Below are 24,127 nucleotides of genomic sequence, written 5' to 3'. Positions count from 1 at the left end.
TGCGGCCAGGGCTGGCGGCACCCCGCGGGGCCGGGGCCGCAGCCGGGGCAGCAGCTGGACCCGGGCCCTGCCCCGCTCGGCGCCGGCGGGAGGCGGCGGCGCGGAGAAGCGAATCTTCCCGGGCTGCCGGCGCCCAATCGGCGGCGCCCGGTTGCGCGCCCTGCGGCGGGGAGCGCCGCCGCCCGGCCCGCCCCTCCCGCCGCCCCGCTCCCGCCGGGCACGCTGGGAGCGGTAGTTTCCGGCCCGGCGGCTCCCCGCAGGCCGGCGGCGCGGAGCGCGGCCGCAGGGACTACAGCACCCAGAAGGCTGGCGGAGGCCGCCCGCCGTCCCGCCGCGCCGTCCCCGGCAGTGCCTACGATCCCCAGCGCGCCCCGCGGCGCGGCGGCGGGGACCGGGAAGGAGAATCCGGTCCGAGAGGGAGCGGGCCGGCGGGGCGCGGCTGCGCAGAGCGCGGCTTCCTGAGTGTCTGGTGGCGGCGGCCATTTTGTGGTGCTTCTTCCCTCTCCTGTTCGGGCTGCGGTGTCGGGACCTGGCGAGGGGGCGAGACGGAGCGGGGGGAGCCGGGGCCCTCACCCTCACCTTCGCTTCGCCTCCCTGCGCGGCGGAGCCCCCCCTCCGGCGCTGCCCCCGGGTGCAGCTGAGAGCGGCGCTCGCCCACCATTATGGAAGACGACGGGCAGCCCAGGACCCTGTGAGTGGGTCGGGGACCGCGGGGGGAGCCGCGGGGCCGAGGCGTTCCGGCGGCGGGGAGCGAGCGCTGGCGGGCCCTGGGCGGGGAGGGGCGGAGAGGGCCGGGCCGGCGGCGGGGCGAGGCGGGGAGGGGGGCTGCGCTCCCGGAGGCGTGCGTGGCCGGGCCGCGGTGGGGGCGGGGAGGCGCGGCCCGGGTGGGTGCGTGCGACGGGCGAGCGCGGGGCTGGGAGGGCGCGGGGGGCGCAGGGGTCCCGGGGGAGCGGCGGGCGAGGAGCGGCGGGCGCTGGAGGAGAGAGCGTGTGAGGGAGGGATGGGAGCGGGGACCGGAGCCGGCGGCGGGCGGGGAGAGCGGGTGTCGGCCGCGGAGCGGAGGGAGGGGAGCGGGGCCCGGGCGGCACGGGAGAGCGCAGCTGCCGGCGGGGGGGAGGCGGGGAGGGCGCAGCCTGGCGTTGTACCGGTTCGGGGCGAAAAGGGGGGGAAACGGGGGCTGCCGCCGTGGTGGCGACGGCGGCCAGGGGACTCGGAGCTGCCTAACGAGGTCTGTGTGCAGTGCCCGGGGCAGTCCCGCTGTCCGGCCCGCGGGCACAAGCCCCTCCCGGGGCGAGGAGCGGGTCGGGCCGGGCCGCCTGCCCTCGGGTCCCCCCTTCACAGCCGTCCCGGCCTTAGGAAAGTTCTTTGTGTTCTCCCTGCGGCGGGTGGGACGGGGAACGCCGTAAAAAAGGAGACGCTCTATGGTGGGCAGAGAGGAAAAATTGTTTTTCCCTCCGGTGTTTTACAGCGTGGTTTAATAACAGTCTCGTGGGCCCTGGCAAAGAAATAACTGTATGTTGGCCGTGTCTCTCTAGGCCGTGTTTAATCAGTTGGTGGCTGTCATCTGTTTTCTGTTTAAAAATATAAACTTGAGCTTTTTTTGGTGGTTGAGTTCTTTTCAACTCTGCAGGTATGGTTTTGATGAGTTTTCTTTGTCCTGTTGACTTATATGAGGGGGGCTGGTATGTATGGTTAAGCACTTGAGAGCACATAATTCTGTCGATTATTTTTACTAGTTCATAGATTTTGAGTTTCCACTTGCCAAGGGGTGTTATGTGTAGTGTGAACAGTGCAGTGTTCAGGCTGCCTGTGTAAGAAAGGCAGTCTCAACAGTGCAACGTGCAGGCTGCCCATACAAGAAACGCAGCTCAAGGCAGTGCAGATGAAATCTTTGTCTATTTAGTTTTTGGGACAGTAGCCTTCAGAAAGGCTTTCAATGGTAATTTGGACTACAGGCCACTTGAAAGAAACTACTGAAACAGAGTAAAATACCTCTGAATTTTGTTTCCACTTCCAAAATGATGACTTGGCATTTAAAGCTTTTCAAGGCAATTGGTGTTTTTTCTCCTTCCTATGCCTGTAAAAGTTCTTTTAACTTGTTTATGGTGTAGTGTAAGTACTTATCCAGCCCTTGCTCCCTGAGATGCATGGCTTAAATAGGCATATTTTAAATGCTTTCTGTGTTGACTACCCAAATGGTCTTGAGTTTGCTTGGCCCCGATAGTAGATGTAGCTTTTGGAGTGTTGCTTTAGAATGAGAGGAGGGAAAAGGGGCAAAGTTACACAGCATTTTACTCAGCTTTATTTTCAAGGTTCCTCTTTTCCTGATTGGCACCTTTTATTTTTTTGTTAAAAAAAAAAAAAGTTCTCTATCCAGACTAGGTTTTAAAATGTTCTTTTAGATACAGACTAGGTTTTAAAATGTTCTTTTAGATACAGACTAGGTTTTAAAATGTTCTTTTAGATACAGACTAGGTTTTAAAATGTTCTTTTACTGCTAACAAGTTTTGATACTACATTGGGAGTGAGTGGTGGTTAATGCATCCATTGATGACCTGACTTAGCCCATAGTTACTGACAAGGGAAAAAGAATACATTTGTACTAAGATTTCTGAAATAGTGTCTCTACAGCTGCCCAAGATGTTTTATTGCACACATGTGACTTTCTTCAATTTGTCAAACTAATAAACATCATATACATTCATTTCCTAGTAGTTTTTGAGTAAACACAGTCATGTAAGGTTACTTTCTTATGATGATTTGAGGGCTTTTTTTCATAGAACACAATTCTGCTGTGGCATTTCTTGCATCGCCCTCTTGTCCCTCCTTTTATCTGAAATATCTTTAAATTTAGCATTGCAAGTTTTGTTTTAAAAATTTTTATCCTGGGTAATACTTTTCATGTGCAGCAGTTATGATCTCTCCTGTAAATAAAACTCACTGATCCTGGGGTAAGAACAACTAATAATACTGAAGTTGAACTCCTTGGGGTGGGTGGGTTGGTTGGTTTGTTTTGGGGAGGCAAGTAAGTGAAGAACAAATTGTTTCAGTAGCTATTTGACCACCTGCCTAAGCACTTGGTTGATAGTTTAAGTGATACTTTATGAATGTGTTGGGTATTTCATTTACTCCTTCAGGAAAGAAACACTAAACCTGTAGGGTAGGAAGGAGTTTTCTTATTTAACACTTGCAAGCCATTTTTTAAAAGGAAAACCCCACCTAACCACTGTTCAGCTAACATTTATGCCCATCTTAAATATCTCAGGAGTAATAATTGTTTCAATTTGCAGTACTTACAGAGCTGTTATGTTGTTTTCAGTCATAATAGGTCTTAAGAATTCAAAATATTTTCTGAGGCTTGATGTAGAAAATAGACACCATTTGCATTTTTATTTCTCACATTTTGTAAGTAGTAGGCCTTTATAGAAATGTGAAGAATAACATACAATATTTTCTGCCAAAAAGTTTTTCTTGCTGATCTAAACAATTTGAAGATAACATGAGAAAGGGAGACCTTTTTGTAGGATTTGTCACACCCCTCAATTCAAGTATGATACATGAAATTCACAAGGGGTAACTTTTTAGATGGTCCTCAAATGAGCTGTGGGCTTCTATTGTTTAGGGTTTTTTTAATAGAACACTTGAAAGCTCAGTTTTCTGTGAGTGCTGTTGGGTTTCCTTCCATCCCAAACTGTATCAAAGTCCTGTTTCCACTTTAAAGTGGAAACTAAACTATCAGAAACCAAATGTGTTCCTAATATTATCAGCTGTTGCTGGTAACTCAGAGAAAAGTTTAAAATGTGTGTGTGCTTCTTTTTAATGGTTTTTAGAAAAAAACCTTAACAAACAGTCACCAGATACCTACAAGTTGTTATATCCTTAGCCTTGCCATGGTGTATTCTGGATGTCATGAAATGTGGATAGGGTGCAGAAGTAAGACTTCAGCTGTGAATCGGGAGCTGGGTTCACTTCTCTTATACTTTCTTTCAGTTCAGCTCTCTTGTAGAGGAATATTGTCTGCTAGTGGAGCCTACAGAGTGTGTTTTTCTTGGTATCATTTTATTTACAGTAGTTCACTACCACTAAACAGAGGTGCTGCTAGAATTTCAGTGGGCTCTTTACCACATCAGTTAATTGGTTATCATGCTTTCGTCATTTAAGTATGAATCTGCCATTTCTTGTATGTTGTCTGTGTGAGTTTTAAAACCTGTTTACTATCTTTCCTCCAGAGAGTATGTAGGGGAGTTCTGTGGACTTTAAAGTAGTGGCTGTAAATGTCCTTTTCTTCCCTACCTGTCTATGATACAATAAAAACCTGTTTACCTTCACAAAGAGGATTTTTCTGTTCAAGTCGAAGAGTTTAATTCTAAAACTTGCTACTTGCTGATACGTGATTCTTTTATTCTTTAGATAATTCTGCAAGACCTCTGAATTTCAAATACAGTTTGTTATTCTTTGTGTTGTCAGCAGTATGCAGAAGTGTAATATATTGAAATTTTTATCAGGACATATATTTATATATATGGTTTGGGGTTTTTTTGTATGTGTTTATTAATTGGTATTTAAGTGCTTCAAACTTACAGAAGGGAACAAACACTATTGCCTGTATGCAAAAAGCCACAACTTTTGCTGCCCTGTCACATTAACCAAGACAACAGCCTATAAAAGTATAGTAAGTGCTTCTTCTCTGTTGGGATTTATAATTTTTTTTAAAAGTTTGAGTAATATATCCTCTAGAATGTTACAAAACAAGAAGGTTGAAATACCATGCAATAGCATGTTAAAAGCCATGCTTTTTTTAGGGGTGGTTCTACCTATTTTGATTTCATTAAGTAGAATAGAAAATACTGTGCTATGTTATATCATGTATAAATATAGATAGAAAGGGGAAAACTGTGTGCACCAATAGGCTGACCATACGTGGTGGATGATTAGCATCAGCTGAGGGAAGCTTTGTGTTTCCAGAAAGGTAAGGTTTCTGTTCCTAATGTGTTGAATATATTTCTTTCCTTAGTTATATAGTGTTGAAACACTGTACAGTGAAGATGCTTGCTTGTATGTTTTTAAGTCATCTTTAACTGTACTGAAGGAGGTAATGGTTCTGCAACCTGCTGTACTTCATGACATGAAAGTAACCATCGACTTTTTAGTGTATTATTTCAGATTTGTAGAGGTTTGTATTCCCGTATTTTATATGCAGTTCAAGAGATTTAGGTCTCTGTGGATGTTGTCCTTGTTACCTTGAACCTTTTATTGTGAAGTATTTTTAGCCTGTGTATTGCTCAAGTTTGAGTGTTAGCAACTTGTGAAAGGTGTTAATGCCTTCTGATTATGGTGATAATCAACATCAAGGCAGTATTTATCATGTCCATTAAATCTCTAAGTGTATCATTAGGACGTTACATCCGATTTGAATCTATCAATCAGGTCATCCAGAACCACACTGCTGATGTTTATGAAGGGGCACCCTGTTTCATCTCTAGTGCCGTGAGTTTATAGTGCAACGTTCTTGCTCACAGCTATCTTGATGAAGACACAGTGGTGTTGGAAAACCACCTAATATCTCTCCTAGCAGTTAGTGTAATCTATCTTACGCTAATGGAATAACTTTTTGAGGAGTGGATTTCCTGGCTTTTTTTGTCAGACCAAGAGGAATTCTTCAGGTTGCTTTTCAGAGTTCTTACATTTCCAAAGTACATACTAAAATTATGCAGAAGAGGCTTGTTAACTGTACTCCTTACTGTATCTGATTTTGCACTAGAAATAATGTTAATAGGACTTCACTGTATTTAATTTCATGTCAGTGCTGCCGTACAGGTGTGTATATCAGCATGCTGTTAAGGCATAGTGTTAACTAGTAACTGTTCTATGACATACAAAGGAAGCAAGTACTAGTAATAAGTTCACAGCAGTACTGATGCTTTATGTGGAAATTCCTACTGGTAATTGCATTTTCCATCCAGTTTTAATAGTATTTACAAAGGTTAATATTTCAGTTTCAAACTATGAGTGATTTACAGTTTAATCTTGGTGAATGATTAACAAAAATTTAGTTAAGGTTTCAGAAAGAAGGTATGGATAAATGTTTAACTGCAAAGTTTTCAGAATAGAGAATTAAAACATGATGGGCAATTTGTCCTGCAGTGGGTCTTAGAGGATTCTGTAGTTCTTAACTTCTTTACTGAAATGCTTCATAACAATACAGGCTTCTATTAATGACTTATGTTAATTCATACATGTTTAGTAAGAAAGTAAGGAGTACCTGAAAGCTTTTAATGGGTGTCTCTATGTTCAGGTGGTGTGATATATAAGAAGCTCACTCTAAATATTGTGTAGCATTTAAGTCCTGACTGAGAAAGTGCGGAACTGTTCCATAGTTGTTGAAAGAATAACAACAAAACCAAAAATCTGTTGATATCACTGTGTGGTGTTCAGATGAAAACAAATAATGTCCATCTTAATTTTGCTGAAGCTAGGTGAAAGTCCAGTTGTCAAACACAGAAATTACTTTTCAAAAATTTTAAAGGGATGCCCATTAAGCAAAAGTAGTATCATTAAGAAAAAGTAGTATGCAAATTGCTGTACTCAAAAAAAAAAAATTTAAAAAAATTGCCTTATGTAAGATATAAGAAATGCCAGTTTACATTTATGTTCATCAAAGTGGATGAACAGCTGAGACTGACTTCAGTTTACTGTATTGTGACATTCTGTAGTAGATCAGAGTAAAATGACTAAAATGTATATTGTTTCAGCAGCTAAATCACAAAAAGTTCTGCTCATGTTATTGGTTGCATTTGAATACTTAATGTCTTGACAGGCTTACGTGTAAAGATAATGAATGACCCTGTGCTGTTGACTTTTGAGTTTTGTTGCTGCCAGAAGCCTTTCTCTTAACTGATTGCTTTGTTTACAAGTTGGTTACAAATTAGTCACTTTTTTTTTAAGAATTCAGTTTTTCGTTCATGACTTTGTCAGCCATCTCTGTGACTTGGTTTTAATTTTTATGTGTGAAATGTAGCAGAGTATCTAGAAGTAGTTCTGAAACTCTATTTGATTTCTGACTGTCTGGGTAAATCTAGGGCTCTATCTAAACTTGACAGGTATTTCAAAACTTGGAATTATTTCTAAGGCTTTATAAATAAAAATGTCAGGCAACAGGGGTGATATTGACATAACACTGCCAAAATTTTGGGGAGTTTTACAGAGTTGGTAGCTGTTGGGATAGATGCTGTGCAGAATATTTCTATGGCATAATGCTGCATAAATTACCTTCCTATTGGTGAGTGGGCTGGTTTTCCAAATGTTCAGGAGAACAGAAAACTCGAGTTGGCTGCTTGCAAGGCAGCACAGTCAATGTCTGATAGCTACTACTGAACTAATAGGAGTTAGATGTGGGTTCGTACCCAAATTCAGAAGTAGTCTTGATTAGATGCTCAGTGGGAAGTGAAACTTAAAACGTCTTTCCCAGTTGGTTGCTTGTTCTACCCAACATTCTTGAGCAATGTTCTTCATGCTTTTGACATTTCTTTGCCAAAGAAATGATTGGCACTAGATATTGGTGTCCAGTATTATGTCTGACTCAAGCTTCATATTCTCATTTTTGTGGCCAGCTTTATAATTTAGAAACCACATGAATACTGCATTAAAACCATATCATGAAATAATTTGTAAATACTGTTTTTAAGATACCTGGGATATTTAAAGGGAGATTTTTCATTGTCATTTAAGATTTTAAAATCATAATTACATTTGAAAAGATGAAAATCACTGGTTTAAAATGCTGGTTTTTTGTTTCCTTGTGTAGCTATGTAGGAAACCTCTCCAGAGATGTGACTGAAGTTCTCATACTTCAGTTATTCAGCCAGATTGGACCATGCAAAAGCTGTAAAATGATAACAGAGGTAAGGCCTTCCACATCCAGGGGGGTAGCAAATATAATGTAACTTAGGATAAAGTTGTGCAAAATAAATGGAGTTGGGTGCTGCTTTTGACGTTACTGGTAGTGGGGTTTTTTTTAGGTTGATTGTGTGTGTGGCTTTGGGGACAAGTTTTTGCAGAAGAGACCTGTTGTTGTGTATAGTCCTGTACTTTAGCCTGTAGCCCTGACATACCTTTTATTAGCTTATGATGAGAGTCCACTTTATTTAAGTGACTGTTATCCCTCTTTTCAGAACCATGTTGTTCTGATTATCAGAAACCTTACTACTTCAAGTGTTATTCATGGTTATTTTGTACATTTTTCACTTTTATTTTAACATAAGCCTCAGTAATCTTCCCTCTTGAATAAATGCTTCGTCACCATGGATGAAAAGTAAAAAATGCATCAAAATAAGTTTTGCTCTTCCTGAGCCTCTTCTGTGCCAGTGTGAATAGCTCTTCTCTTCACCTATCCTTAATTTTTTTCTTGAAACAAAGTGACAAAATTTCCATAGTATTCCAGATAATAAGGTCTTTGTTACAAAGTGTTGGTAAGTATTAATACTTTCTTCCCTCTGTTGTAAATACTCTGATACGATTAGGGTTGGTAGCCATTTCTGTGATCTTGTTCACACATCTTAGGCAACTTCTTGCTCCCTAATATTTTTCCTTCCTTGTGCCCATTTATAATTGATAAACTTTGAGCAGGCAGGGACTAATTGGAACTTTTGCTAGGTTTAGTTTTTGGTTCTTCAACTCTGGTTTTCTGTATGCTCTCCCTACTTTTTACTACTTCATGTGCTTCATACTAACTTGTAATTACAGATTTCCTGAGTACAGTCACGTATTTTTTTTGGTCAGGATTGTTAATGAAGGTATCAAAAGGCAAGTCTTGTGACCAGATTTCTTTAGGAGCACTACTAGTAACTCCTCTGTGGTTGTCTATTCCTTTCAGTGTGACCCACTGCTTTTTTGGCTTTTGGCTGCTTATTATCCACCTGATGCTTGTTAATCACTCTGATCTTTGTCTTAACTAATAATTTGCCTGGTGGCATTCTATTAAAACTTTTTGGTGAAGGTAAGAGCTCTGCCACATTATCTGGAGAAAGATAACAGAAGGATAACAAAGCATGGTTATTAGTTTTTCTCTGAAGAAACAGATTTGATTGTCATACACTTGAGAAATAAGGTACTGCTGCTCCAACCTTTGGCTGATCAAGAGTTGTTAGCAGCAGTTTGATTTCCTGAGAACCAGATAAGAAATTTCAGCACTCATTTTACCTTCAGCTAGGCATTGTGGTTTTAAGATTTCACATAACTGTAGAAATAACAAGTGAGAGATCTTTGTGAAATAAGTAGATAAACAAAAAGCTACTTGCAGCTATATTAGGTTGTATGGAGGTGAACGCACTGGGCTGACCTTAGCACCTGTCACCGAGCAGTCAGCAAGATCAGGTTGGATTCTAGACTGCAACTGGCCTCTAGCTACAGCACTTTTTAACTGTCAAAATACCTGTCCAGTCTGTCCTTATCAGTGTGTTGTAAACTTTTCATAGGTACTGAGTTATATTTAAGTGGTTCTTACCTGTCCATTGTTACTACCACCATCAGTCAGGTTTATAACTGAGTGTTTTCAAAACTTTTGTGATCCCTCTGCCCCTTTAGCCAGGCGTATTAACTGCTTGCTCACTCTTCATTTGTAGAATACGTGACATGAACATGCCAAATGTTTAGAGATTTCAAGAGCTTATTTTGGGGGTATGTAATACTCAAGGGGGTAGTATGACAAGCATTTACAGGTAAAGATCTGGGCATCTGCAGAAGAGGCCCTTAAGTTCAGACAAGTTCTTAGTGCTAAAGGAGAACTCCCCACAATCTAAAAGCAGAATTGCACTTCAGTTGAAGCATAAACTGCACTAAATCTGCTAAGGTTTTAAATGTGTTTCGCGAATGTTGTGTTCATTGCAGCAGGAGAGTAGTGTGGGAAGCAGGGTGAATTAAGACTTGCTGTTCTGGGGCATCTGGGATGAATGTGCTTTTAGAGCACTTCATGGCTCTTGTGACAATTTTTTTTTTTTTTTTAGGATCTCAGGTGTATTTTCTCTCATGTTCGTTTTGCATCAGTTAACTGACAGTGTTTAGAAGGATGACTTCAGACTACTTGATCATTTTAGATATAGAAAGGTCTTAGGATCAGTTCAGCTCTTGGATCTTAATAGCTTCCCTTCTTCAGATGTTGATAGAAGGATGTTTGAAGATGTAAAATCCAGTTTTACCAGGCAGAACTAAAATTTTCTTATCCACGTAAGCATGTGTGAATTTTCGGAAGTTAACTAGTTAAACCTGGTGGAGGCCTACTCTTGTGTTAGAGCTGTGCTTTACCTGACACTGGGGGAGGCTGATGTGCAAGAATACTGATGGCAAAGCAGTTTCCTTATGTGCTAGAGCCTTTCCTGTCCATTGAAGAAATAATTTGTTTAGTTTAATATTGGTGTTTATCATCTTTTGGTCCATGTACATGTAGTTAATGTAGCTATTTTGGTGTAAGGCTTTAGGTTTTGTAGTCTTTTACATCTTTTAGGCAGATTAAATCCAGTGTTAAAGTTGGCATTCTAATAATCATTTCCACTTGATCAACTTACCTGAAAACTTTTATGCTCCTTGCACTTAATGCTGTGGTACGTTTAATATGTCAGTGAGGTTTGTCAATTAGTATTTTTGTTAGTGATTTGATAGGCCATCCTACAAAAACAGGTTATACCCAAGATTTAAAATTAATAATCAATTGATGAATATCTTTTTCCCTCAAACTGTTTTGAGCCCTTCTAAAGGGATATTTCCCAGTTGCTGGGTATAACATTTTTTCACTTGAGACTGAGAATATGCAACTTTGCTGTCTGCTAGTAATTTTTCAGGCAAATAAAAGGAAAGACTTCGTAAGGAGGAGAAGAGAGGAAATTGGTGAAAATGTACCTGGGGAACAAACTTATGAGTCAGAAGATCATGTTTGTTCTCTCCATTCTTCCCCTTTTTCCTCCTTCCATCCGGTCTGCAGATCACTCTTCTAGTAGAATTACTGTTAGTTTAGTAAACTTAAAAGTACTGAGCCCTCATACAAAGTAAATTATACTTCAGCAATTACTAGACCTTTAATAAAAATTCCATCTTAATCATTCTTGCATTTAAGTGTAGTGTCAAAGGCTATTTCATAAATCTAATGCAAATTGTTCTTAAAGTTTCTAGCTATAAGTAATATATTTTCCTGGATTTTCTTCTCAGCAACCCGATAGCAGAAGGGTCAACTCTTCTGTTGGATTTTCTGTTTTGCAGCATACAAGCAATGACCCTTATTGCTTTGTGGAATTTTATGAACACAGAGATGCAGCTGCTGCATTAGCTGCTATGAATGGGAGAAAAATTTTGGGAAAGGTAAGTTGCTTACACTGTAATCTTAGATTTAAGGAATATAGTTTGTAAAAAAAAATGATAGAACTGTGGGCCATTCATGTTTTGAAGATGTTTACCAAGTTTAAATATTGTTAGAATAATATTTTTAAAATACTGACCTAAAAAAGTGAGTCTTGTTTATGAAATGTTATCATTTGTGATGTTCTAACTACAACAGCATTTTGTATGGAATGATGATTTGTAAACATTGGCGGTTGTAACCCACCCCTGAATGAACTTACGAAATGTAAGAATTTTTGTGAATTTATACTAAATCTTATACTTATTTTCAGGAGGTCAAAGTAAACTGGGCAACAACACCAAGTAGCCAGAAAAAAGATACATCCAGTAAGTAAAGTAATGCCACAGTATAACTTCTACACAAATACTTCACAATGTGGTAATAATTAGTCCTAAATGCATTTAAACATAACTTTTCTCCTTCCCATCTTGTGTTTAATAGAATTTTACAAACTAATTCTTCTGTTTCTGCTTTACAACTGGGGAAACTGGAGTGGACAGATTAAATTGCTGCTACTCATCAAATGGAATCCTGGGTGTTCCTGGTTCCCAGTGCTGTGTGCAGAGCATCACTTTCTCAGGAGCTGAAATTTTAGATAGCAGTTAAATATTTGATTAGTAAATTATTTATTTTCAGATCACTTCCATGTGTTCGTTGGGGATTTAAGTCCAGAAATAACAACAGAAGACATCAAGTCAGCATTTGCTCCTTTTGGTAAAATATCGTAAGTATCATTATAAACATTTCCAGTATCAGTTAGAAAATATTACAGTGAAAATTTGTTTCTGAATTGAAATGTTATTTCTTTAAAAAAATTTAGATAATTTTTCTGATGTTAATTTCCTTATGTTGGGTGGGGAGTAAAGAGGGGTTATTGTTTCATATCAGTATCTGTCATGATTGTAAATGCAGTAATGTAATTATGCTCTGGTTTTGCTGAAAGCAATGTGCTTTTAACCTAATTATATGTTAATGTACTTCAACTTTTTATTAATATTTAATTACTGTTCCTAAGTGTGACTTTTTGTTGTTCAGAATGTGTACAGAGTAGTGACTTGACAACTGGTGTATATTGCATCCTCAGTGTGTATTGTATGCATGCATACTGCACTTCATAGGCAGTACAGAAAATGGGCAATTAGCTACTTAAAATCATATTCTAGTTGAATAACTTGTGAATGTTTTGAAAAAAGCTAATACTTATGAGAATGAAATATTTTTTGGATGGTAACAGGGGATAAATTAAGATTATAGTATTTAAATGAAAGAATGGTGGATTTACAATATGTGCACGTTTCTGCCAGTTAAGAGAATGTTTCTTTAAACTTCTAATAGATAATGGAGGTGATACTACATCACCTGGTGTTTTAATTGAACATATTTAACATTACAAGAATCCTTGAGTGCTAAAGAATGTCTATCCTTAAGAGTACTGCTACATAAGTCTGTTAAATCTTATATCAGTTTATTAAAATCTTTCAAAGTTGCACATGAATGTTTTTGTACTACTTTACAGGAATGTATTTCTAAGAACAAAATTCTTATTTTTCTCTTGTTCTGTACGCATATTTTTAAATGAATCATAAATCTTATTTCTTACCTCTGCTATTTTATTTACTTTGCTTTTTTGTCTCTTAATGTGGTAAGTAGTACTGTTTTAAAAATCAATTTAAAGAGAATAATTCAGGTTTCTGTTTCTCAATCTATATTTATACCTGAGACCTGCAGTTTTTCTAAAGTCCAAGTCACAATTAAAAGTAATAGCATTCTGGTTATTTTGCAGAATTGCTCATAAGAATGGACAGGATCTTGAAGGCTAACTGCAAGGAACTGTGCACACTGGAACTCAGTTGTAGATTTTTTCTCATTTCTATTTATTCTTATTATACATTATTTATATATACATATTTTAGTATTTACATTTTAACATTCTATATTCAGTGCAGTTCTATATTTCCAATCATTTTAACTTACTCACTAAAATTTCTGTGTAAATTTGTTGTTTTCGTACTGGTGTGCTTAGCATTGTTGTTAGTTTTATTCTCCTTTCTTAAATTTCTGAAAATGTCAATTTTTCAAAATTTACAGCTACCCAAACTCCAAAATGATGGTAGAGAATTGACCAAGAAAAATAAAGAAATCTGTTAACAGGCCATGTATGCCTTTTAATTCCTATTTTTTCCTCTTTTTCGATTTTTTAAATATTTCATATATTTTGTATCACTAGGCAGAAGACATTTAACTATTTAGAAAATGCATGGTAAATTAGATAGAATTGTTACAGTAATTTATAGAACAGTAAACCTTAGCGGACCCTAGACAATAGAATATTAGAAAAGGAAACTTTGTTTCTCTTATACTTCAAATTTGAACATTCTAGTTTTAGCCAGTATAGGTTATGTGGATAGGTTGCATGTTTATTACATGTTATTTTTTTTGTCCTACTGCTTTTTTCTAACAGGTAAAGAAGCAATAGGGAGAGTTCAGGAATGACTGTAGTTTTAGGGCTAACTGAATTTATAAGAAAAAATTATGCTCACAATACAGTGTGTGTGGTTCCTTTTAGTTTTTATTTTGCAGGTTATTAATATTACCCTCATATAGCTGTGCTTCTTTTCACAGGGATGCACGGGTAGTTAAAGATATGGCAACTGGAAAGTCAAAAGGCTATGGTTTTGTATCTTTTTATAACAAACTGGTGAGTAATCATGATGTAGATTTAAAATAATTGCCTGTTTCCCACTTCTGGTTTTGCCTCTCAGTTTATGTGTTCGCTATGTGTCAGACTTCCCCAAGGGAAATAAATTTGCATGTATGGGACAAATTGACTTTAGTCCATAACTTATTTGTGGTTAAGGGCTGAAACAATTCAGATGACGGTGATGCTGTGTGAATATTGCGAAAAAAGATGAGAGAACATTGTGAAAGAAGATTCCTGAATGCGGAGAGCTTGTTTAGGTGTGTCAGGGTAGTTCAGCTTAGTCTGTGGAACTGTCTGTCCTACAGTGAGCTGGGTGCCTGGTCCGCTCAGTAGCACTTTGGGTTGCTTAGCGGAGAGGCATTGTGCCAGGTCCAGTGCGTTTCCCTGTGTTAAGGTAGGAGACCCTGCAAAACGACATCCTGGAGCCCTCAGTCCGAAGGAGTGCGGTGCCATGCTGCGCAGCAGGGTTTGGTGTTTGCCAGGTTTGGGGTTCATGCCAAAGCTCAGTCTTCCTGGGGTCATAACGCAACCAAGTGTGTCATAAACTGCTTGAGCTCTGCATCGCAGTAAAGCCCTCGGTTGGTCCTTTGCTTTCTTAGAACATTTTGAAATCTAAGATGGTTCTTTGTATTGAGTAATTAATTTGCAACTAGGAGTTGATTCTGTACTTCTAAAGCATTTTGCTTATGTGTGTTGTAAAACTGAAGGTGGTTCTTGGTTTTGTGTTGGATGGTGATACGTAATGGGTAACGTTACATATGCTTAGGAAAAAATGCTTCTGACAAGTGACTAGTATCCCTTTTTTAAGGATGATGTTTGTAGAATGTAATTAGTATAGTGCTGTGCCCTATCATTTATAACAATACAATTGACTCAGGAAATAATTCTTGGTAATTTGAACTTAAATGTCTGACAGCATAAGAAATTTGTGAGAATTATTTGGAAAATTGAGTGGTATGTGTTTAAGGGTACACTTAGGATAACACAGGGAAACTGTAAACTGTTTCCCTTAAGTATTTTGTATAGGAAAAACACACGGTTAAGGATTTTGGGTGTATAAGCCAGTTTGTGTGGTCAGAAGGGCCTACATGTCAGGACACTTTCTGTTTTCTGCATCAGTTATCTGGAAATGCATCTTAAAAGACCAAGCTGTAATTCCTTTTCTTCAGACTTGCAACTGTCAGAAGATAATTGGATGCCTTGTTTCAGAGTGTGTTGCAGTTGAAATAGACGAGAGGAATAGATGTCTTAGTTCTTTGTACCCCTCTTCCCTTTATCACAGAGTTGTGCTTGGTTTCTGTGACTGTAGGGGAAATGTTGTAACAGTCATACAGAATGCAGAGTACTGGATTATTTTAAGACTGAGCCGTAAAACCTCCTAATTTAAAATCTATTTCTTCGGCAAAAATAACAGATGAGTTCTAAATGTAATACTAAATAGTGCTTCTAAAATGTATGTCCTGATTGATGTTCATTCAAACAGCACCTGCACCTATAGGGTTACAGTATAGCCATCCTGAGCTGATAGTTTTAAGGCCTGTTTTTCAGAATTTATTGTCATCCTGCTAGATTTGGGGAAGTGGGATATGTTCCCAGGCTTCAGGTACTCTGGCATCAGGTGCTTCAGCCTCAGGTCTTCATGCACACCACAGGAGAAAATTAAGCTCCTACGTGGAACCCGAAGTTATGGCATGAGCTCCATTCCTTTTTTGTTGTAGCAGTGATCCTCAAGACTGGCAGCAAGATTCATTAGAGCTAGTTTTCCTTTCCTAGTCAGTTTGTAACTTACTCGTTAGGTTTTGGGAGCGAGGGTGCTTGGATAAGTTTTTGTCGGTTTGTGGGGTTTTTTTTGTCTGGTGGTTTGTTTTTGTCTTTTAAGTGTGTTTTTTTTTCTTATAGGTCATCTCTCATAATTTCTTCTTTGTATTTATGTATTGTCTTCAAAATGAGTATACCCTGTGTAATTACAACTTAGGAGGATCAAGGTCCTGAGTGATTTGAGTTTTGAGACCAGGCTGTTACAGCTGGAAGCCTTCGGTGTGAGGCAGGACAATGCTAGTTCCTCACCTTTAACTTGTCCATATGTTCTCTTGGTCCCTTGTGCTTGGAGTTTTCTTTCTTAAGCTTTGTGCCCTTGGGAAAGCATTCCAAACATACAATACTATTTGCTCTGCCTCTCTTCTTTCAAAGTGACTGGGGAAAAACCTGCTTCTTGCAAGTGTTAGCAAACTTCTCCCTTGCTTTGCTTTCTAGATGTTGCTGCTTACAATGTGAACTTAAAGATCGTCTTCTAATTTGTGCTTAAGATAAGAAGTTAAGCCACGCAGACCATGGACTCTTTTGTACATGTGTGTGTTCATACAATGACTTTAATATTTAGAGAACTTACGAAGCAGTGTTCCCAGACATACATTGTATGCCTCCAGAGGGCAGAAGAGAGGATGGGACAGGGGTGTGTGTGCAAATAATAAATAAAAGAAAACTTCCATGCTCAATCTGTTTCTATCTCAGCATTACAGTCTCTTAGTAACTACCATTCAGCCTTCCTGAACTTAGGTTTTTTCTGCCTAAACTTGATGTATTGTGTTGAGTGCATATTAAGATTCTGAAAAAACTATACAATGTCTTTTGCAAACACATACTGCATCGTTAAGTGTTACTTGGGTTACATCTGAGAAATTGTTCAGTGAAGGATTTTGATAATTAAAGTCTTTCCTGACTTTTCATCTGTTACTGTTACATACATTTTGTGTATTATATTTTTAATACAATCAATTGGCAAAATTGTTTGATTTTTTTTTTAATACAACTAAAATTATAGTTGTTTTATTTTGGTAATTGCTTCTGACGTCTGTATGAATTCGTACTTTTTGCGCTGCCTTCAAATATTTTAATGCTGATGCTTGTTGTGTAGAGGTAGTATAGATATGACTGGTTGGCTTCTAATGTCTGTGTAGGAAATGGGGATGGGAGGAAGGTTTTACCAAATCACTTGCGAGGGCCCTCTCTGTAACTGATGGGCTTTATGTTACTTCATTTTTGGCTGCTTACTGTGGTTGTTCAGAATTTTATATACTTCTTAGTGCTATTGTTGGTTTTGTCAACAGAGTTAACTGACAACCAGTCTGTCTTAGAAGTAGACTTGTACATACTGCTTGTTTGGATGTGTTACAATCTTTATTTTAATCTCTTTAGGATGCAGAAAATGCTATTGTACACATGGGAGGCCAGTGGTTGGGAGGCCGTCAGATCAGAACTAACTGGGCGACACGGAAACCACCAGCCCCCAAAAGTACACAAGAAAGTAAGACGTTCATTTAATGTTATGTTGTGTTCGCTGTCTTTCAATGGAGGAATAACGCATGATGTTGCCAAAATTGTCACTTAATTACATATCTGGCTTGACTTCCAGATCTTAAGGAATAGACTTTTTGGTATATTGTATCAACATAGTGGTGGTGCTACTGGTCTAGCATAACATACTGGATGTGTTTGTTAAATGTGTAATTCATACTTGTGTGCAAGGTAAGTATCTGGGACTCTGTGGTTGCTGTTAGCCTACTGCTTAAAACCAGCCTTCTCTCTTTATAGATAATACAAAACAATTGAGATTTGAAGATGTAGTAAATCAGTCAAGTCCAAAAAATTGTACTGTGTACTGTGGAGGAATTGCCTCTGGGCTAACAGGTATGATTTGTTATATTTCTTTTTTATTATTGAAGCATTTTTGGATGCCAAGATGGTGACTAATTCAAAAACATTTTATGTTGTAGATCAGCTTATGAGACAGACTTTTTCACCATTTGGACAGATTATGGAAATAAGGGTCTTTCCAGAAAAAGGTTACTCATTTGTCAGGTATGGACAGAGGAAAAGAATCTGTGATTTTCTTCATGTAGTAGTGTTTCATCTTTCTGTAATTTTATTTGATTGAACTTCTGCTGATATGTTAAAAGCTGTCACCATATGTTCATAGAAAAATTTGGAATTTTTAAAAGTGGCCACCAATCTTTTTGCCTGAGAAGATGAATATCTGTGAAAGCAAATCTTTTTCTCTGGATTTCCTGTATGTATGGAGTTACTGTTTGTTTAACAATCAGGTGAGAGTACTATAAAACATAACATTAGTTTGTTTTTATATCCTTTAGATTTTCAACCCATGAAAGTGCAGCACATGCTATTGTTTCAGTTAATGGAACCACAATTGAAGGACATGTTGTTAAATGTTATTGGGGTAAAGAATCCCCTGATATGACTAAAAACTTCCAACAGGTAACTGCACTTTAACCTTTTCATCGTATTGCAAAAGCAGTTATATATATACCTGTAATGCCTTCCCAGTTACAATAGCTATATTTTGTGGTAGAGTTTTGTGAAATTCCATGTTCTGCCTCAGTTATGTTCCAGTTGTTCATCAAATTGGGCTAGCAATTTTGATGGAATATCTGTTACTGTCTTCTGGATATGATTCAAGATAGGGAGAAACTGTGAAGTAATGATTCTTGCTCATTCACTAACTGCGGATGAGGTTACTATCCAACCATATATTCTTTAGTATTTCAAACACACACAGCTGTGTTTTTCAGTACAAGGATCTAATTAAGTCCCGGGGATGTGTTATTTTTCTGATCTCATTATTGCTGCTTGTAGCCCTGTGATTGATACAGCTAAAAAGTGTGCCTTCAGCAGCACAAAAGGAACATAAGTCATCTCTAGAACCTGAAGTACTATGAATTATTCTCTCTATAGGTGGATTACAGTCAGTGGGGGCAATGGAGCCAAGTATATGGAAATCCACAACAGTATGGGCAATATATGGCTAATGGGTGGCAAGTACCATCATATGGAATGTATGGCCAAGCATGGAATCAACAGGGTTTTGGAGTAGAGTGAGTAATTGTATTTAATTTTTTTAGAATATTCCAAGAATGTTATATCTGAGTTTCAAGCTCATTTGGTTCAAGGTTTGCACGAGGTTTCAAGCCTTAGGTGGACTCCCACATGCTTAAAATTTGTTTTAATGATTTCCATGGACCAAATAATGGGGTGAGTCACTCTGACCTGTACTTCGATTGCACATTTTATGTATATAGGTATTTTGAGACTTGAAGGCACAAAGACCTGCTGCTTTCAGCAGTAGAGTTTTGGATGGTGGTCTTGCCTGATACCTAAAAACTTTCTGGTTTCTGACTTGAGATGGTGAATACTGGAGAGTGTGAGCCCGGGAGCCCAGCTGTTTGCCTAAAGGGTTCCTAACCCTGGAGGAAAGAAACTGTATACTGACACTCACTTGTGCAGTTTCAGAATTTGGGTGGGCTTTATACTTACCTCTTGAAGACTAAAGTCTGTACAACAACTTTTTGTTTTAACATACTTTAAAAATAACTTCTTTGTTTATGTAATTCTTCATAATCTCTTGCCAATTAAACACATTAAGCCCTGCTAAACCTATCGCTGGTATTCGTGCCAATTAGACGTTGAATTTTTTTTTTTGCATTTCTGCATCACTGATGTTGACTTATAGCCACCTGCGTACTTGCCTTTGGAGGCAGTTGTCCAATGCGAGTAGTACCCAAGGATTGTGGGGCTGTTTTTTGTTCTTAAAAAGCTTATGATATTTTCAAGAATCACATGTTATAGCACTTAACCTGAATTACTCGTTAAAGAGAAGAAGAAATTGTTCTGTTTTGGTATGAATAGTAGTGTAGGAAGTATGTTCTTGTGTTTTGGGTTTTTTTAAGTCTGTTGTGTAAACAACTTGACTAGCTTGCATGATTATTTTGCTTCTTCTTTTCCTTTCCTTTTTTTAACTGTTTTGTTTCTTTTTAAGCCAATCTCCATCTGCTGCCTGGATGGGTGGATTTGGTGCTCAACCTGCCCAGGGACAAGGTGCTCCTGTAATACCTAACCAAGCTGGATATGGTATGGCAAGCTACCAAACACAGTGAGCTGGGACTCTGTTTAAAAGTGTGTATTTCATGATAGGCTGCAGTTTCCAGTGACATTCTGAAGACTGGAATGTAGACAATGAAAAAAGAAAATATTTATTTTAAAAATGGAAATGTTTGGAACCTTTAGCACAGCTTTGCTTTGGTGAAGGACACAAATGTCTTCTAGTTCTGCCTTTTTAAGTTTTTGTTCATGATGGATATGAACATGTTTTTCTTTGTGTACAAAAATTAAAAATAAAGTCAATAAAGACAATTCTGACTACAAATTTTGATATAGTAGGAGAAATGGCTAATGGATTTGATCTTTAGGTTACCATTCCATTTTTTTTTTTTTGGTTCTGTCTTCAGTGTTTTATATCACTGTGCTTTTTAAGAGAAATGACGTTGAAAAGCAGCAAGTTGCTTTTAGTTGAACATAACATCCTGAAATAAACTGTGGACCAATCATTACAACCTGCTAGACAGTATTGATTTTTCAAGAAACCTATGGGCATAGCTCAGAAAGTATGTGTAGGTCTTGGAATAATTTTTAAAAAAATACTTTTTCTACATGCTTAAAGAAAACAGTCTGATACAAAGAGTAGTTCAGTCTAAAATGAAAAACAGTACTGTCTTGATAACTTCACATAACTTTTACTGTCCACATTCAGGCACACATTAAAACTTTACGGCGCTGGTTTGCTTATTAAGACTGTAGTGATTTGCATTTAATTTTGAGAAGTAAAAACGTTTTTGCAAGTATGTTGTTTGTATTCAAATCAGACAGTCATACTTGTGCTTTTACATAACGTTTGAAGGCTACACATTGTAAATATTTCATAATTACAGTGTTTCAAAAGCATGCTCAAACATAGAAGTAGCAATGTAATTATTCAAAGTAATACTTAATATACTCTACTGCTTTAAATGCAGTGGATTGACAAGAATGTGCAAGACTGACATTTCCAAAGTTGGCTATTATGTAAAGTTACATAAAGAACTATAACAAAGAGCCTTAATTTTAATTTCATAAATTTTAATGCATCACCTTTTTGTCATTAGAAATACAAATTTTTTGCTTTACATTATTTGGTATGTAAATACCTTGGTTAACAACCTTGTAAACCTATTTCAAGGTTATTGTAAGTTGTATAGTATCTTGAGTGTTTTGAAAAATCTTGATGTTTTTTAAGTCTAGAAATATTTTGCCCAAGAATTTTTTAACAAGATTGTTAAAAACATCTTATTTTAGAGAATATTCAATGTGCCATTTGGTAAATGGAGATGCAGTTGAAACAGTACACTGAGTTGTGACTTATTTTTAATTAAAGTTTTTGTCTTTATGGGTGGTTTGCATGTGATGAACCTGTACAGAGGCTGGGTTGTTTGTGTACTGAGTGTGTAAATGGATAAGTCATGAAGATGTTTAAATGGTATACTTGGGTTATTTCTGAATTATTTTATGGATACATTGATATAAACTGCCTCAATAAATTTGAAGTTTAAAATGAATGTAAGTTAGATATAAGTACTGTGTCTTACCTGTGACAGCTAGGGGGTGCAGATGTTTCAGCTGTATACTGAAATACGCTGAGGCAGGCACAATTTAAAAAAAGGATGTAGGATTTGCAGTGATAGTTTAGTGAAGCAAACTTGCATTTTAGAAGAAACAGAATGTTTGATTTGAGAGATGATAGTTCTGAATGAGTATATTTTCTCTTTTCTGTTTCTTACCATGCAGGTGTTGCAAGCTAGAATAGATTTTGAAATGGAAACTTGCAGTTTTGTTAAACCCAGCCAGGTTGTGCAAATAACTACACTTAATGCTGTAGCAAATCACATGAGGTTTTTTCCCCCTCCTCTTCTACTTGACATGCAAAATAGTACCTTGACTTTTAGATGAGGTTGAAAGTGAGATGTACTGGAAGAGCAGTTTAGTCCGTTGGTGCAACTGTACCCAGAGATACTTATAACTCTGGGCAGCTAATGCATGCAATAATGACTGAAGTTAGTGTGGAACCATAAGTGCTTGTGATGACAGAATTGGCCCTTTATCTCTGTTTCTCCTTTATGGTATATGTAATGTTTTTCTCCTCAAGTTAGGAACCTTGTCTACAGGAATTTTGTTTTTCTATAAATTTTGTATATATGTGTATATCTACGCGAGGATCGGCCTATACATTGTAGTTTGGGGGGAAAAAAAATCCCCACAAGTAAGTCTGCATTTTTGTTATACTTACCTGGTTTAAAAAAAAAAATCACGAGTCAGTAGATATATGAATTGCAAGTTACTTTAGGATTTCTTAGACTTCACTTGAAAATTGAGGTTTCTACATAATTCTAGGTGTTTGCCATATGACTACGTTTTGGATGCATGCTGGTTTGTAAGCAGTATGTTCTTTACGCGCTACTGAAGATGATGCAAGTACATTGCCACATAAATGCCCATATAAATGGGTGTAGGATTAAGGCAGTGATCTTTCAGGTCTCAATGTGTAGGTCACCTTAAATCTATATTATTTAATATGCCTGCTGTAGAGCTGGGCCGTACCTGACCTGTATGTATTTCAGGATGGAAGTTAGGATATACTTTTTCATTTAAGTCTTCTGTCATTGATTTTTATACAGCTTTTCTTTAATGGTGATGTTTCTTCATAGACTGCTCAAGATACAGGAGTCTCCAGTGTCCTTTAATGTTTCTATAGCACTGCGAGGAATGGTTGTAATTTGGATTGCTTTCTGCTCAGTAGCGTTCATAAATACATCACTGACAATTTTTTGGCACCAAAGAGCCTCTTGCACCATACTGCTTTTATGAGTGACTGTTAACACTGTTGTAATTTCTCTAACTACAGAAATCAACCACTACCTAACCCCTTACCCCTAGGATTTGGGTTTCAAAAAGTATTGATTTATCAATGCTTAAGTTGATGCGTGCAACCTGAAGCAAGGTTGTAATCTGCATTTGCAGAAAATGTTAAATAAAAGTGAAACATGATAAAGGGCTTATCCTGTATTGTCATCTGTCAAAACATTGTCCCTCTTTGCTGTAAAACTGACAACAGGCATACAAGGCTGAACTTGTAAACTATGCACTTGCAATCATGTAAAAGATGGTTTATTTAATTTTTTTCCGTAAAAAAGTTTTGTATTTTGCAGACTTGCAGTAGTAAGGCTGTAAATCTAAGGTTACATGTAGCTTTTCATCAGTCCTGCCTCCTTGTGTATATTTGTTACCAGTTTTCAGACATACTTTTCTGGTAGAACCTTCTTCCTTACTAAGATAACTTCATGAGACAGCTATTCACTGTATCAGAATAATTTCCTTCATTTCACTCGCCAAAAAAGTCTCACAGTGAATAAGGCTTAGTTTTGCAGAAAATGAGTGATCTGTTTTTCTTGTGTTTGTACACAAGGAAGCAGACTCAAAACTGTGTGGACATGATTAGTGTCTGATCTTCTTAATTATCTGACTGTTTTTGAACAAGGGCACAAGTCTTTGTTTTAATCACATGGAACTGTTTCCTGGTCAGCAATAAACAATTTTGTTGCACTGTTCTTACATTGCAAGATACAGGCAATCTTTTATTCAGTATACTTCAAAAAAATGCATGGGGTTTGTAAAGAACTGCCTTGTTCCAGCTTGAATAGGTACAGTTTTGGATCTGGATTGCTGCTGTAGTAGCAAAAGGAAGTTGTTCTTTTGAAACTTCAGTGAGACTCTGTTCTGATTGCATGTGGTGCCTGTTGAACATTGGTAGATGTAGGGATTTCACTGTGTAATGGCATTTCTGTTCATAAAAAGGCATCTGCAAGGTGATAGCTGCTGGGAAGGTCTTTGTTGTGTTTCATTTCAGCCAGCTTTTGTGAATCCAGTTGATTGTTTGAAAAAAAGAAGAGTGTTTTTCAGTGTCACATGGATAAAATTTCCACCACCACTTCAAAGAAAATGGTGAAGTGTTTACTGAATGTTTTACTTCAAAAAGAAACAGGACTTTATGTTGATGGGTGAATATTGATTGTGTCATGTTTCAGGGGATGTATGCTGATCTAGATCATGGGTGTGACTGACATGCTCTGCTCACTGACATTTAAAGTGTCATGACTCAA

At 38.3% G+C, this 24,127-nt stretch overlaps 1 protein-coding gene across 5 annotated transcripts; it reads left to right on the top strand.

The window, feature by feature from the left end:
* The first annotated feature begins 365 nt into the window (after window positions 1-365).
* TIAL1 (TIA1 cytotoxic granule associated RNA binding protein like 1) lies at window positions 366-23,022 on the top strand. Of its 5 annotated transcripts, none has more exons than XM_055793606.1 (12): window positions 366-691; window positions 7,805-7,901; window positions 11,248-11,346; window positions 11,658-11,712; window positions 12,023-12,110; window positions 14,009-14,084; window positions 17,283-17,391; window positions 17,679-17,774; window positions 17,861-17,945; window positions 18,236-18,359; window positions 18,837-18,976; window positions 19,918-23,022. In XM_055793606.1, exons 1-12 carry the CDS (start codon window positions 663-665, stop codon window positions 20,033-20,035), a joined length of 1,116 nt encoding a protein of 371 aa, XP_055649581.1. In that variant the 5' UTR covers window positions 366-662; the 3' UTR covers window positions 20,036-23,022. The 5 variants fall into 5 exon arrangements, with proteins under 5 accessions (XP_055649581.1, XP_055649580.1, XP_027645799.1 ...); XM_055793605.1 differs by having other exon boundaries at window positions 11,197-11,346; XM_027789998.2 differs by lacking the exon at window positions 366-691 and adding an exon at window positions 4,578-4,672.
* Window positions 23,023-24,127: the final 1,105 nt, after the last annotated feature.

This window comes from Falco peregrinus, chromosome 1 (genome assembly GCF_023634155.1).
Source record: "Falco peregrinus isolate bFalPer1 chromosome 1, bFalPer1.pri, whole genome shotgun sequence".
NCBI lineage: Eukaryota > Metazoa > Chordata > Aves > Falconiformes > Falconidae > Falco > Falco peregrinus.
This window is presented reverse-complemented; position numbering and strand designations above follow the sequence as displayed.

Excerpts from the sequence above, each read along its gene's own strand:
- TIAL1 (XM_055793605.1), top strand. The coding sequence starts at position 663 with ATGGAAGACGACGGGCAGCCCAGGACCCT. Across the intron at positions 11,713-12,022 it reads CCAGAAAAAAGATACATCCA|ATCACTTCCATGTGTTCGTT; the intron begins GTAAGTAAAGTA and ends ATTTATTTTCAG. Across the intron at positions 17,946-18,235 it reads AAAGGTTACTCATTTGTCAG|ATTTTCAACCCATGAAAGTG; the intron begins GTATGGACAGAG and ends TATATCCTTTAG.